Genomic DNA, 16072 nt, shown 5'->3' on the forward strand with positions numbered 1-16072 from the left:
TTTGCTTCTAGTTCCTGCCTGGGAATTCCACTTTATGATGACGCTGTGGCATAAAACCTAAATCCTACAATGCATTAGAAAATTGTATACCAATTCCACCTCTCTGTAGTTGAGAATGTTCGGTGCTTGTCAGGGTCACTTTCTGCATTAAAATCTAGTATTGGTCTATATAGCTTACAAATCTTCATAGATGGAAGTTTGTTCCTGTTCTAGCTCACAGTGTAATTATAAAAAGTTATTAAAGGGGGTTACCAAATGGACCTGATTGGAAAAAAAAAAAGTGTACTGTAAAGTGATTAAGAATTGCAGGGTTTGGTACTGAATTCTTACCTGTTCTTGCACATACTGACCAACTCTTACGCTCTTTGTTTTTTAGGTTGTTGAAGACTGGAAATTTATTGCTCAGGTGCTTGATCGAATGTTCTTATGGACTTTTCTTCTCGTTTCAATAATTGGATCACTTGTGTTATTTATTCCTGTTATTCATAAATGGGCAAGTATAATAGTACCTATGCATATAGGCAGTACAAATGCATAAAGTATTTTTGGATCTGTCTCCTGCTAATATGTCTCTATAAAAAGTTTTGCAGTAGCTCTATTTCCATGCATGTTCTTTTTAGGCATGTTTCTGATAGAGTAAAAAAAAAAATCCAAACCTGGAAAATTATGTTTATGTTAAAGCATGGCATCCCTAGGACACTTAGAAGTCAATTTGCTTATTGCCAGTCTACTAAGTTACTTCTAAATCGGGTCAGAATTGAAAGGACCTTGTCAAGCACTTGCATATATGATATGTTAAAAAAGCATACACTGACACCTACTGTGAAATAGAAGGATTTAAAATTTTTTAGTGATGATCACTGTAGTCCAATTATTAAATTACTATATAAATTGTTATATTGAGTATTAAATATTTGCAGATATTTACACAGTAGAGTTGCTTGTTTTAATTTACTATAGTATGCAAAGGAGGATTTTTATCAGCTCTCTTGAATGTGTTGCAAAAGTATAAAGTTTCTACAGAGTAAATTTAACATAATAATAAAAATACCAGTTAAACTTCCCATATATTCAACATATAAGTAACAATAGTGATTTGGCTATGTTTTGCCTTTATAAATTTTCAGTGGAATTTGCTGCTAAATTTAAAACCTCGTTAATTCTATCATACTAACATGAACATTTAATACAGTAAGCCTTAAAATGCCTACAGGATACTTATATATCGGTATCTCTGTATCAGCTATAGAAAGGAAGGCAAAGGCAATTAAATGAGTTCCCAAGTTTCTAATGGACCAGAACATTCAGATTTCTTTATTCTTGATGAAGAATTTGATACAGTATGTTAGTTGCAAACATGTCAATCATTTCCTGCTTTTGTGTGTTTCTCAGTATTAAGTTTTTAAGCACAGGTAGAACGAGTTTGGGCAATGCCCTTCTGAAGGAAATGGGTTGAAAATTATTATGCTGTATAACCAAATACAGATGATTAAGTTTTCACACGTTTGTTAAACCTAACTTAGAAATCTACCTTTAATAGGTTCTCTCACTTATAGAACCATATGTAACACTAAGCAGCAACCACTTGCAGCTTTCCATATGTTCTTTTTCCTGAGAGTGTTGAAAACTAACTTGCAACTTTTTAATTATTCCATTATAATATATTCTCTAAATACTGATTTTTAAATTCTTTACATTCATTCCATTGCCACCTTTCTTAAAAGCTTTATTTCTGGAAGAGACTCTAAAATAGATGGGGGTTTTCCTACATCAAAGTTTTATCAGTGTACTTCATAATATAGTTGCATCCTGCAGGGCTAATACAGTAATGCTAAGCTAGAGCAAGTCTTGGGAAGCGTTTATTTGCTGAAATTACTACATTAATAATAACATGTTTAGGTGCAAAGTTTTATGTAAATTGTGGTATCTTTGATAATGCAAGCTTTTATGGTGGTTATGAATTTGGAAAATGGATACATATTGCACAACACCCCCCCACCCCCCCCGCCCCGGGATCTCCTTCAGAATAGCACTGTTTGGCACTGTACTGGTTATAATACTGATTGCTTATGTCATACTTATATATAATTGAATATTTATTTCAAATTGTTTTCACCTGTAGGACATTTTTGGTTTTGTGTAGCTTTTTAAGGTTCACAGGCAGGGAAATGATGCCAGGCAACCCTTTCTTTTTTTTTTTTTTTTTTTTTAAATACCAATTTATAAATAATTCTGATTGTAAAGGGGGTCACTCTTCCTCTTCAGTTATACAATTACATCTGGCATTGGATATCCATATTTCCTCTATTTCTGTCATAATTAATTTTAATGGTGAATTTGCAAAGATTATCTGATTTAATCCATTAATATAATAATTTAAACTTTCTTAGTATTACTAAGATTAAACGATGCATCAGTGACTTTGTGTGGAAGTTGCATAAATACTTTAGATATCTTATTTTCTCTTCAAATGCAAAATTTCTTTCTGTAGTCCTCCTTGGGTTTGAATTACTGAAGTTTACTCTTACCTGAACAGAAAAGCAAAGTAAAACTATAGATTAGCCACATATATTATTTTTTTAACTTGCCACCTTGTCTCTTTCCCCTTGTTAAATGATGTGTCTAGACTGCCCAATTATATCATAAGGTGATTGGCAGCATATTGGTCAACGGAGTCCCAGTCTTTATACTAGTAACTCACAATTTTTGCGAAGGCATGAATTTCTTTTAGTCACTTCTACAATCTGATCATGATAAATACAGATAAGATAGCTGACACTAGAATCCTTGGGGTCTTCAGCTTACAGGTGTGTCTGAAACAAAATAATTTTAATAGACTCAGAAGCATGGACCTTTACTTATGTAACTTGTTTTTGAATGTGTTGAACTGTAGCTAATGCTACCTTATATAGGTTTTTGTCACTCGGTCAAAATAAATGAGGAAGAAAAAAAAAAAAAGCACAACTTTCAACAGCTTGATTCTCTTTATTTTCGTAAATGTTACATTACTTGATACACTGTATTTCCAAAAAGTTTCCAGTTTGGTACAGAGAGAACAGTTCATATTTTTACAAAATATTTTCTCATTACAGTATTTTGTTGCATTCTTCATTCATGCTCTTAAATTATCTGCAGTTACTGATTAAAAAAAAAAAAGTATGCCTAAGAAGTAATTTTAGCATACTTTACAGGACTATTTTGTATCTACCTGCCTTCCCTTGTCGTAAAACACTTTGCTATAGCAGGATGCTTCTGTATCCAAACTATCCTATCAAAGTATTTTGATCCTTTGCATAACCTGCAGCCTGCGTCTTAGTGTGCATTTTACTTGTACACAGTTTTAAACATTATTAGGTTTGAATAGCTTGTTTTTTCTGACAGTCTTCTCATACACTGAAATACAGGGATGCACAGACTTTACATTATGGCTGCTTTATTACCATCATCTATTATTTACCTATTTGTTTTCCTTTTGTAATAAACCTGCCTGTGGTCCTTTCCTCCCACTGTTTGAGTCAGTTTATACACCAGGTGGCAATGTCTGCATTGTAGCAATTTGGTACGTATGCTTCTTAAACCATTTCGTCCTCATGAGGGCATTCGTTGAACTCAGTATGAACTTATTCCCAGAAGATCCTGTCATGGTCTGAAGAGACTTGAGACTTGGCACTAGACTCATGGAGACAAATCTAGTAGCCCAAAGTATTCAACCTGTCTTGACTTTCTGAATATTCATATAACTTTCAGGTTTTTTTATCAACCCCTTCTTAAACCATTCCTATAAAGTTTAACGTACTACCTACATCTTTTCTAGTTATTGCAGAAAGTAGCTGTCAAGCATAGCTCATATTACTTTGAGATTAGCTGTCGTAAAGATTAAAAATATTTTTTTTTTTTTTCCCACATTTTTAACAAAGCCTTCTTGCTCAAGCAAAGTTGAGGCCAAGAGAGATCCTTATTCTACTACACATAGAAGAGACACCAGGTGTTGGGGTGGGGGTGCAGAGTTGGTTGGCAAAAGTTTTATTTGATTTCACAACATACTACTTAATCTTTACATTTCATCTCCAGCCATCAAAGGTTGTAAAAACAATCCTGCTGTTCCTAGAATACATACCAGGATGAAAACCCATAGAAAAATACGATCGATTACCATGGCAACGTATTTCCAGTCGTCCTGAATCTGAAAAATAAATTGAATAGCAAGTAGGGATGTTTATTAGATGAATAACTTGCCTTAGCAATTAGTACTATTTTATATAGGAAGCACAGGTTTTTTCCATATGTAGATGTCTTTTTCATGTATGCACAACTTACATATCTCTGTTTTAATTGACAAATGAATTAATCTTGAAGAAGCTTTATCTGAATATGCTGTTTGTGGCAAAGCCAAAAGCTACTTCTTCAAACACAAAAAGTTTTTCACCAAGCCATTGGACTTCACGAGATACAAATTCTCTTCTGTATGCCAAAAATGAAAGTGAAAAGCTTTACATTCTTAGGTGATCAGCTTTGTCCAGAAAACTTTACTGAAACAGACTGCTCCTACTGGTCTTTAGGCAGTATGTAAAAAGGCAAAGGTTAACTGGTGTATAATTATTTGATATGTTTCTTATGTAGTACTGAAATTTGACTGTTCTCATGCATGATGTAAAATACATCTCCTTACCTTCCATGTAGAGAGGGAACCAACTTTCCAAAAACCAGATTTTTCTAACTTTTTTTTTTTTTTACAGCGGGCATTATAACAAGAGTGACACTGAAGTATTATCTATGTTATATATTAATAGTAACTACATTAGATGATCATTTTAGTTACTCTTGAGATTACAATTTAAATTTTTACTTCATTTTTCTTCAGGAAAGCTAATAAATGAATAATGTATTTGTTGTTGTTGAATTTTTGCGCTTTTTAGCTTAGAACTTGTTTGTTAAGGCAGACTTAAAAAAAACAGAACAACCCCATATCTTCTGTACCAACTAATTCTAAATGAAGTTCTGATTTCAGCATTAAAAAAATAACTTAATTCTAACTTTAAGTGCCATACTGCAGAGGATTTAAATTCAGTGACGATTGTGGTGGTGTGGCGACTGCTCTTAGTATGTTTGAGGAACGTGATAAAAAGAAAACCTTAATTATTTTTTTTATTGCATCAAGATGCAGTTTTATGAAAGATGATGGTGCCCATCTTGCAGCAGTTGTCTCACTTAGCTACAGCACTTTACAGCAGCAGCAGCAGAATAAGCAACATCATCACTGTGAAGGACATTCATTCTTATGTTCTTTGTTATTGATGGTAAGCTGCGAGAGGGAGAATGTAACTTCCTAAAGGCCCTAGAGTCAGCAAATTCCACTATTCAGATTATAACGTGGAAAATCCTCACTCCTAATCTTGTAGGACGGATACTTGAATATGTTTCCCTAGCAGTGGTTACCTTAACGCGCTTCACTCAGTATATATGTTGTCAATAAAGAGAATGTTGTGCAACAGAGCTGCTCCCCAAAATTATCTACATTCAAAATTGCACATACTTGTAGTACAGCTTGGGTAATTTACTTGTATAAAATAATGGTCTGTGTTGTCCTTTTTTTCTTTCTTTCTTTTTTTTTTTGAGATCTCTTTTTCTCACAAAACACGCTAATGACAAATGGTATCTGCAGTTTGAGTAATAGTAAAATATGTTCTTACCTCTTTTGCTTCATTCTGCATTTTCATATTTTCTGCAATGTATTTAACACTTTCAATAGCATCTCTCATTTCTGGTGACAGAACTGAAAGTGAAAACAGAGGATCTACAGACTCAGAGCTTGAACTTCTTGTGAGATTGCCGCTGAAATCCGAGAACTTCATTCGTTGGTACTGACAACAGCTGCATGCCATATCTTGACATACAAAGCCATCTTTGCAGCATTTGGTTTCAGAACTGTTGAAGCAATTTAAGTTTGAAAACTCAGAAGTGAAAAATGGTTTTGGCTTCTGATTATTCTCTTCATCACTGGCAGGCCTTGTCATAAACATGATCCTGGGAAGTAAGTTTAAGAAAATAGTTCTCACCCACACAGGCATTGTGTGTGTCTTGGGTGTTCTGTAGTGCACATTAAGTACAAATACTGTAATGACGATAGATAGAGTTACAAATATCATGGTGAAAAGGAGGTATTCCCCAATAAGTGGAATTACCAGTGAAGTAGAAGGTATGGTTTCTGTGATAACAAGAAGGAACACTGTTAAAGATAGAAGGACTGATATGCAGAGTGTCACCTTCTCACCACAGTCTGAAGGCAAATAGAAAACTAATACAGTCAGAAAAGAAATCAGCAGACATGGAATAATCATATTGATAGTGTAAAATAAAGGTAAACGCCTAATGTAAAGAGAATATGTGATGTCTGGATATATCTCTTCACAGCAGTTGTATTTGATGTCATGTTTATACCCAGGAGCTTTAATAATAGCCCATTCTCCGCTCTCCCAGTAATCTTTCAGGTTCATTGTAGAGCCAATTAAAACTAAGTCAATTTTGGCTTTATCGTAAGACCAGGAACCAAACTTCATGGTGCAGTTCTGATAGTCAAATGGGAAGTAGGTTACATCTATTTTACATGAGCTTTTAAATATAGCCGGAGGTATCCAGGTCACCTCACCCGTGTATTTTAATAGGGCCTTTGTCTTGTCATCAACCTGGAAGTCCCCAACTGCACTGTAAAGCAAATAAAAATAACAGAAATTAGAATGCAACTACTCCAGGTAGTTTCATACATTCAGATCATATACATTAACACTTTAATCTGTTTGGGAAAGTCAGCAATTACATGTTGACGTGGAGCTGAATTGCATGTGCAGGACTGAGTCAGCAGCTGTCATAAATTTGCATAGTTAAACTGAAATAAACAGCCATATAAATTTACCATGGAGGATTTGAAAGGAAATATTCTCACTTATAATAACATGGCTCAGTGCCATCAATATTTAAAACAGCAAATAGGAGATTGCAAATGGCAGTCAGACTAGATGATTGCTGCAGGTCTCTTCCAACTGAACTATTTTGTTCTATTCTATTCTAGATCAAGCACATCAGAACCCACAGGCTGATAAGAGGATACCTGCAGTATTGATATTTCCACCTCTTCTGTGGACAGTGCAGGTATTAACTATGAAAGAGGGATTAGGGTTGAGGTGCATCTTTGCATAAGGAGTGTAATTGGTGAGGGTTTTTTTTAAGTCCCATGTTACTATCTTGATCACACAGATCTTACATGATCCGTGTGACAATTTCAGTTGTTTATATGAAAAAGTAAAACTAAAAGGTAATTTAAAGTTTTAAGGCCACAGTTAGAAAAGGAGTGCCATCGCTGTTGTTCCATAGACCTAAGTTTTGCATCTCAGTGAAGTCCTTTCACTGAGAACTGCTTCCCTACATAGCAGAGGGATCCATTTAATTATGGTTTGGCTCCTCACAGTCTCAGAAACTGACATACAAAGTAAACTTTACCTGTGGCTTTTATATGCCAACACTATTATTGTAAAGGTGTCAAATTGTGAGTTAAACTGCTAAAAAGCTAGAATTCCTGGGTTTTTCAGTTAAAGGTCTGACTGACAGACAGGAACTCTCCAGTCTAAGAGAACTTCTTGCCACCTCCCTTGTAGACAGTGAAAAAATAGTAGTAAAAGTGGGGGCTTGTGAAGGGGGGGAAAGCAAAGTTCATGTTGGCCTGCCCACTTGCAGCTCCAGGTTAGGAGCTGGATCCTGCCCAGTGATGCCGATGTAGATGGCACAGCGGTGAGCACAGCAATAGGGAGATGTGGGACACGGGTGTGTTGAAAAGCAGGGTTTTTCAGTTAATTAAGTGAACATGCTGCTGATTTTTTTCAACTAGTAACATCACCCCCCTTCTTCACAAATTAAGAAGATAAATATGTAAGAGTCTTACTTGTTATATAAAACAATATCTGGCTTCCAGATCTGGCCAGATGGTACTCTGATGAATTCAGCACCTCCATAGTCCGCTGGATTCCACCGAAGCTTGTAATCATTCCAGATCTAATTATGGAAGAAATGAGTGTGTTAGATTTGTGAAGAAATTGAAATTCAATGGACTAGACTCAAACGAAGCACTGTCCTACCACTTCTAGGGTTGTTATATTTTGGATACTACAATGATTAGATGTTTCTTTAACAAGCATGTACGTCTGGTGTTTATTCACATGGAGATTGTTGGCGGGCCTGTTGGTTTAGGTATGACGTAGATGTGTGTGGCTCCATGTCCTAGGAATGTCTACTCAGTAGCTGAAACAAGGTGAAAGCAGGAATAAGACACTCTCTTGCCAGAGAGTGTAGGACTTTAATAATAACTTAGGTCTCAAAAAGCCAGGCATCTGTGAGATGGTGAAAACAAATTCATAGGCAGCTCTGGTGCTAGGTGTGAGCATTGAGTAAAGGACCCTGGGTAGATGGGTTAGAAAGGGCTGCAGGGTGTCACTGCTCAGTTAAGTAACAGCCTTGTTCATTAGGGCTCGTTAAACCCCAGTTTAACAAAGTTGAATGTTAAGCTGAAGCCGGCAATTAAGCTGGTTATTAAGCTGACTGCAACAGCACGTAATTTCATTTTTAACCCATAACGGCTTTTTAAAGTGAAGTCAATATTTTTGGTTTGTTTTCACTTCCTGGGAGCTAAACGGCACCAAGCGATGCTGTGCGGGACCTCCTTGCTGAGCTGCTTCCTCTGCGTCGGCGTCTGCCAAGACAGCGTGTTTAGGAGTCTTCAGAGCAAAAATACAGTATTCAGCAACTTACCAAGTGTAGGAGGGTTAAGGCTGCAGCTGACGACTCCCAACCTGAGTTTTAACAGAAGCGCCCCGAGCCAGGCCCGTATTTAAATGCTGCAGCACCCAGAGTCGGTGAGGCACAAAGGTGGAGGGCGTCGGTGGCGACGACGACGGTGTTTTTGGCCGGTCCCTTAACGAGGTGGGAGGTGCCGCTTCGCAGGCGGACGGCCGGGGCCGGGCCCTAGCCCTGCCCGGGCTAGGCGGCGCGGAGGGCCGGGCAGCCCTCCTCCCGTCCCGTCCCGTCCCGTCCCGTCCCGTCCCGTCCCCTCCGGCCGGGGGCTGCCCGAGCGGGGCGGCGGGAGGCGTCCTTCAGCGCTCCGCCGCCGCGGGCCGCTGGGGGGCAGCAGCGCGGCGGCGTTGCCGCCGGAGAGCGGCGCCCGGGCGAGCGCTGAGGGGGGGCGGCCGTTGCTGGCGCCCCGGGCGCCGCTGGGGGCCTCGCCCGTGCCCGTGATGCCTTCGTAGGCTGCGGCTTTGCCCCGAGGGAGGGGGGGCCTGGCGCTGGCTTGGCGAGCGCGGTGCTCCCGGGAGCCCGCAGACGCCTCGCTGAGTGGACGGCTCTTCCCGCCCCCGGCGCGGCCCGTGAGGGCTGGGGTCCTCCCCGCCCGCACTGGGGAGAACCTCTCGCGCTTGGCAGGAGGTGAGTTGGTGCCGTCTGGGCTGTCAGGGAGCTCTACTTACGTGCTTCAGCCACAAGTTGGTTTCCATTATCTGGTTGACTTCATCCTGGAAAACAGAGGTGCGTCGGGCGAGGCGCCGGCCCTCCCGTCGCCCGTGGGCGGCCCGGCGGGGCGGGTACTCACCACCTTCACCAGCTGGGACATGGACACCTCGAACTGGATGATGACGGGGTCCGAGACGTTCTTGACGGGACGGACGAACTGGTTGTAGCTCTCGAAGAGGGCCGCGTAGAGCCGGTGCTCAGCCTCGGAGCCGCCACCGCCTGCGGAGGGCACGGCGGGGTGAGCGGCCGCGGGGGCAGGCGCAGCCTCCGAGGCAGCAGCGCCCCGCGTGGGAAGGCTTGGCCGGAGCGGGAGGCGATGCAGCTCTCGGTACTTGTCTTGCTGTGCATTAACTGCTTAGCATCCGTGTGATGTGTGGGGAAAGGCCAAGCCTTGCCTAAGCGGGTAGTAGTGTGTCACGATTGGCCTTCGCTTAGGCTGGCAGAAGAAAAGCAACGAAAGGCAATGCTATGACAGAGTTTTTCTCACATACATCTCTGCAAATGGGTTAAAAAAATAGTTTTGGGGAGTTACTGAAGGACTGGAGGTACAAAAGCACTTTCCCCTCACAGGCCTAGTCCCCTAGACCTGCCGAAGCTGCAGGGGTGTGGAGCAGAAGGAGGGAAAAGTGTAACCCGACAGACCAGGCCGCTTGTAAGCTGTCGGAGCGTTCTGCAATAGGAGGATTCCCAGGAAATGAGAACTCTGCTTTCTAGCCTAAGTCATGATTGCGTGATTATAGTGATGATAACAGCCTGCTTGTTAAAATACGGAAAAAAGAATGAAAAATTGATTACCACTATATTCAAAGACTTTTCAGCACATTCAAAGAAATGTACTAATTACTCATTTATTATTCTAAGTAATTTTTATTTAGTATATATTCCAGCTGTCCATTTTGCCACTGATAACTGCTGTTCATGGTGCCCTGTGGCCAACAGAAAAGCTGCAAACTGAAATTCTTCGGGATGAGGTGTGAGAGCCTGTATTTCACACTACCTTTTTACTTTCAGAGCTAGCTAGGCAATAACCATCCTGACAGCTGGACACTACTTAAAGGCCAATGGCATTTTATTTTTAGGGGACTTTCTCTTAAACTCTCTTCTGGATGACACATCCTCAAGCACTCTAACTGAAAAACAAAAGAAAGCCTGTTTTGTCATTTATGGATGACGCTATGCGAATTTGGCAAAGCCACAGAACTGAAGTCTGTTGAACATACTCTACAGTTCCCTTGAAACACAAATATGAATCTACAGATATTTGCAAGGACATGTTTGTTTTTTGCCAGACAGTTGTTTTTCAGTAGAGAAAGAGATGGGAGGCAGAAGTATCTGCAGGTGACTGATCTGTAGTGTTTCACAAAGAATGTGTTACTTTCTGATCTTTGTAAGAGCTCCCCTCTCCCTAAGACAAGAGGGTCACCCTTATGTGAAACTGTATTCAGCTAAAAGCTTTTTTGTTTTCCCTTTTTTTTCCTTCCCCCCTCCTCCTCTCCCCTTTTCTTGTTCACTTGGAGAGCAATTTTATTTTCAGATTAGTAAAATCATTCAAGCCAGCTTGCTAACTAAAAAATGAACACATTTCTTTCACACTTTTTTAACTGCTAGCCTTGCCCTTATTATTTATGGATATCTCATATTGCTCAGATCAAGACTTCCTGGAATAAATACTCCCAAATCTTTTAGGTAAATAGTTTTAAAGCTAGATTTTAATGACTCTCTATTATAGTCAGTCCTAAATTGCCAGCCTTTTTACATGTCACCAGCACTCTAATTAAATCTAACATCCACTGTATCTAGAGAAGTGCATTAATTTATTTTTATTGAAATGTTTTGGTGCTTTCCATATCTGCAGAGAGAAGGTGCACTGTTTGCAGCACATATTTAAAGCTGTTTAATATTATCACTTTCTTGTGGTCTTCTCTACAATATGTAAAACCACACCTTTGGATGTAAGGTGCTTTTTCTTCTTAACGTTAAAATGGCTTTGTGTGTCCTGTTTGGCATCTTGAATCAGGACTACTTAACTACTTTACAAGGAGAAATTTAAAAAAAACCTAACCCAACAACAACCACCTATGTAACAAAAAGAACTGTACTAGGATTTTGTAAATTTATCCATTAGCTTGGAGTGATCTTCAGCACTTCTTAGAAATAATTTGCACCGAAGCCATCTCCTGTTCACCTTTTCAACCCCCCCGCTTCATCAACAAAGAATAAACAAATTAAGGATCACTCACCTTGACAGAGAAAGCAAACAGCAGCAGTTAAAAGGAGAGCGTGCATGCTCTCCATGGTGTTATGAATTACTGCCTGTCGACAGAGGCTGTTGATGATGAGCTTAGCTGCCAGGATTGTATGAGCATAGGAAGTACAGAAAGCTCCGCTCCTCTGATGCGTGAAACGCCTGGAAGCAGCAGACGGCAGGACCCTGAACACAGTTCTGCGCAGTGAGCTCCCATTAGGTTTGCTGTGCTGCCCCCTTTCTAGCTACCCAGGCTGTCAGAGCATTGGAAACAGCAAATAAATTGCAGGCAAAACAGATGTTATTGTAGGCAAAGAGCAGTCTTCTGGCAAGGATAAAGGGCAAGAGTCCTTGAAGTGGTGCATAAATGAACCTGGTAAACTGACAATGCTAAAGATTTTTCTAGTCAGCTGCTGTACAGGATCCTTCTCTATTGGAAGCTCATGCCAATCTACTAGGAGAAGTTTAATTAATAAAAATCTTATAATTGAATTATGCTGAAATGGATATCGACATTAGGGATGCCTGATTTAGCAGTGAACTGAGATCATGGGACCTGAATTTCCAATTATGCTGTTAATGTTGAGGTTTTTTTCCTGCCTGTGTCTCATCTTGCAAGTGCATGTGCTAGGTGCTTGACTGTATAAAAAGGATGTGCTGTTCCCAGGAGAAATTAAAGGCATGTACAACTGTTGACAGGATCTAAGCCCAGAGTGATATACATAGCAGCTGGGATCTGGCAAGAGCCAGGGATTTGAGTTGGAGATCAAACTTGACCAAATGGTCTTTGGACCGTTCCTGCTTCCATGGATTAGAAAGGTGAAATTTGGGAAGGGAAATAAGAGCATAGGATCCCAGCTTGATCCCATGAAACCTTATTGTTCAGGGGGAAGGAGATGGAGGAGAATGGGGAGTTGTGTTTGATGTTCAATCATAAAATCACGATTTGCAAAGTGGCTCATTCCCTAGGTGCCCATCAGCTTCCTTGTTAACTTATATGTCACTTTTTGTGCCCCCCTTGAACAACCAGGTGATGCAAGGCTCATGCATGCAGTGGTTGTTGCACACATCCGGGCAGTCTGTGTGGAGAGAGGAGAGGGAGAGAGAAAAATGTGGGATTCCACCTTCGTTTTTCGAAATGACAAGAAGGAAGCCCTGTGGGACAGGAGGCTGCACCCAGTAGGTGCTTAACTCCCTGCTGTTAGGGAAGGATAAACGATGAGCCCATTTGGCACTGTGTTAAGAGATAGCACTGGGAGAAAGAGCACCAGACTGGGTGCAGTTCAGTTGGTCTTGGCACAGAGCTTGTTTATCCTGTTTGCCCTATCTCTCAGAGCATCATTCACTCCATCCCCAGACACATGCTCTTATGATAATTTCTGTAATTCTATTAGCATGGAGGAAGTAGGCTTTACTGTCTGTTTGATTTTATTTCTTTTTTCCAGAGAACTTGGCTGCTTGGTCTTTTAGCTTAACCCTTTGTGGACACATTTTTTTGCCTTTCCAGGACATTGAGACTAGATGTTTTCCCTTTCTGCCTTCTTAGTTTCCATGTATAAGCAGCATTATAACTGAGATTTTTGTTTGTTTCTTTTTAGTCACAACTAGAAATGAGCTAAAGCTTTGAAGATCAGATCATAACCCATCTTCCCCAAAAGTCAGTGCTTAAACCTGAATGATTTGGAAACATCTGATCTGCAGAGGCAGCAAAGAGCTGTTGCATCAAGAGATACTGGTATTTTAGCTTAATTTGCCTAGTTACTGAAATTTTCAGTGGTGTTTCTATGCACAGATATTTTGTTTCTGACATCACATGCTGGAGCTCCTGGTGAAATCAGCTCGGGTTTATGGTAGGATTATTTTTATGGCTAGGGAGAGTGACGTGATAAGGACACATCATCATGAGTGCATTGCAGAACTACATGGAAGAAGAATTTGTATGGGTAGGGGGAAGCTGATCTACCCAAGAAGATCTACAATAACAAACTACATAGCCTTTGCTTTTTAATAAACACGCCACTTTTAAAGGTGTTTTACTTTGTTAAGATTTGTTAAGATCAAATCTTAATCAACTCAGGTGATGAGGAAAAGAATATTTTCCCACCTTTGTCTGGGGTATTGATGCTGCCTCTATAAAAAGCCATCACTGCTGGTCTTTCTAGTTTGCTGTGGCTGCAGGGGTGCAGCAACAGTCCCACATAAACTCACCTGGACACAGATGGTACATGCGTGTTGTGGTGTTGGCACTTCTACGTGTTCTGACAGAAGACAGGATTGGTCAGGGTTAAAGAGTTCTGTAATAGTAGGGAATGGGGAGGGAGCCAACAGAGGCTTTTCCTTACTAGTAGGGAAGCAAAGGCTGGTTGCACACTGCCACTGAAAAACAGTTTTAGTGAAAAATACATTTTGAATGACCACTTTTTTCCCTTTTAAAATGAAAAGCATTACTGTAAAAACCCTGAAAAGTGGAAATGTTGAAGTTTGTTTGATGAACTGGGACCTTGCCATATTCATATTAGCCTGCAAGATGACATTTTTAATGTTTCCTTTTCTCCAGAAATTTTTTGTTTTTGAAATTTTGCCAAAAAATCAAAGCGGAAACCCCTACAATTCTTTGACAATTTAAACTGGGAACAGTTCTATGTATTACATAGGTGGAGTTGCTGAGGGTTAGGCAAAAATAGCATTTCCCATTTTGAAAGCAGTTTTAGGAGGTCAGATTTTTCAAAATTTGGGGGCTTTGGGTGAAATTTTCCATTCCGAAGTTTGCTATGGATTGAATTATTTCTGGAAACTCTAAAAAAATACAGTGGTGGTTTCCAAGAACATAACTAGGGGAGAGTATATTGCTTCACTTGTGATTAAAAAAGAAATAAGGTGGCCACAGTGTATGGAAAGCACCAGAGCCCACCATTTCCTGGATGAGGAGCTCTAGTTCTGCAGGGATCTCCCTGGGGCCAGTGATATACCTTCTGAAAGCTTTTTCTGGGTTTGTCAAGTCTGAGGCCTCCATCTGCCTGTGCTCTGTGTTAGCTGCTAGCTGAGCTGCCAAATCCTTTCTAAAACTTTTTTCTATGCTGAGGATAATTCAGCTGAAGGCTGCAGTTACAGAGCCAAGCGTTATCAGTCATTACCGCTCATAAAGATAAGGCCAACTATGAGATGGGAGTACTGGAGGCCTCATTTCAGTTGCATTCAGGCAGCGAGGGGGAGGATAAGAAGGGACCAGGGGAGAGGAATAATGGTTGGTAGGAGGGTGAGAGCGGGACAGAGCCAGAAGTGCTGTTGGTACTGGGTGAAAAGAGCACAGAGAGAGGGGTCTCTGCTCTGCACAGGTCCAGTGTCAGTCGGGTGGACTGCAGGGTCCGCAGCTGACCTGCTGCATGCTTGGTTGCTTGGCTGGGTGAGTCCCACTCCCTTCTGCCCCGCAGGAGTGTGTCATAGCTCACAAGAGCATTGTGCTGAGGTCGGTGCTGCCTCTTTCAGATTCACTGTTAAGGGTTACTGTGGGATTTAAAGGGGTTTCACTGTTACACTGTGCGGTGCTGGCAGCTGCTCTGGCTTCCCTCTGGCTTCTCTGTAAGCAGAAAAAGCTGCTTAGCAGCTGGGGCAGTGGGTGCACGTGTGCTAGTGATGTTCTGTGCCATATCAGCTCCTGGCATATAACCTAACGTAGAGGAGCATCTCCCTGTGTGGGCGAAGGCACCCCTCTGCTCCTGAGGTGCGGCCTGTGCCCCATCTCATCTCATCTCACAGCTGTTGTTTCAGTTGTCTGCAGAGAAATAGCTCTGCTCTCTAGGTTTGAGAAGGAGAAGACATTTGAGGGGGGGAAAGCAGGTTTGACCCATTTAAACTTTACACCACCTACCAGTCACCATGGGAAATGTCTAGAATGGTTAATGTTTGGGGACCAGAGAATTGCCATCCTCTGGGAGAGAAGGATGTGGCAGCTCCTATGGACACAGGGCACACCTGCATTACTAGGGCTGTCCTACAGTCATCCTTCACCTTCTTGCCTTGTCTTCAGTGATGGACACAGTTACAGTGCATAGGGGAAGGGGAATGGAAGGGAGGATGACAGTGTTACAACCATTTCTTCTTCTAGCGTAGGACCTAAGGGAGATGCTGCTGCTGCTCACATAGCCTCACTCACGTCACTTCTGATACTTTTTCATTGTATCTTTCCTAGGCTGTCATGCACCAGGCCATGCTGCAGTGCTCAGGCCCCTGGGAGAGCCCTTCCAGCATGCAGGAGTGGGTGTGTGGGATGGGGACGTG

The 16072-nt window shown here is 41.1% G+C and overlaps 2 protein-coding genes across 6 annotated transcripts in view; one reads left to right on the forward strand and one right to left on the reverse strand.

Moving 5' to 3' along the window:
• CHRNA5 (cholinergic receptor nicotinic alpha 5 subunit) overlaps nt 1-2985 on the forward strand; it is a 19758-nt gene extending 16773 nt beyond the window's left edge. For all 5 annotated transcript variants that reach the window (XM_052808048.1, XM_052808051.1, XM_052808050.1 and 2 more), the window contains one exon: nt 377-2985. In XM_052808048.1, coding sequence (XP_052664008.1) covers nt 377-538 — 162 coding nt within the window. In that variant the 3' untranslated portion in view covers nt 539-2985. The remainder of the gene's footprint in view (nt 1-376) is intronic.
• CHRNA3 (cholinergic receptor nicotinic alpha 3 subunit) lies at nt 2966-12039 on the reverse strand. Its single transcript, XM_052808047.1, has 6 exons — nt 11790-12039; nt 9629-9768; nt 9507-9551; nt 7934-8043; nt 5691-6702; nt 2966-4183 (listed from the first exon to the last, which is right to left on the reverse strand). Exons 1-6 carry the CDS (start codon nt 11842-11844, stop codon nt 4055-4057), a joined length of 1491 nt encoding a protein of 496 aa, XP_052664007.1. The 5' UTR covers nt 11845-12039; the 3' UTR covers nt 2966-4054.
• Between the last annotated feature and the right edge of the window lie 4033 nt (nt 12040-16072).

Source organism: Harpia harpyja, chromosome 14, assembly GCF_026419915.1.
Source record: "Harpia harpyja isolate bHarHar1 chromosome 14, bHarHar1 primary haplotype, whole genome shotgun sequence".
NCBI lineage: Eukaryota > Metazoa > Chordata > Aves > Accipitriformes > Accipitridae > Harpia > Harpia harpyja.

Excerpts from the sequence above, each read along its gene's own strand:
- CHRNA3 (XM_052808047.1), bottom strand. The coding sequence starts at position 11,844 with ATGGAGAGCATGCACGCTCTCCTTTTAACTGCTGCTGTTTGCTTTCTC. Across the intron at positions 8,044-9,506 it reads CCAACTTGTGGCTGAAGCAC|ATCTGGAATGATTACAAGCT; the intron begins GTAAGTAGAGCT and ends TTCCATAATTAG. Across the intron at positions 4,184-5,690 it reads TGCAGAATGAAGCAAAAGAG|ATTCAGGACGACTGGAAATA; the intron begins GTAAGAACATAT and ends TTTATTTTTCAG.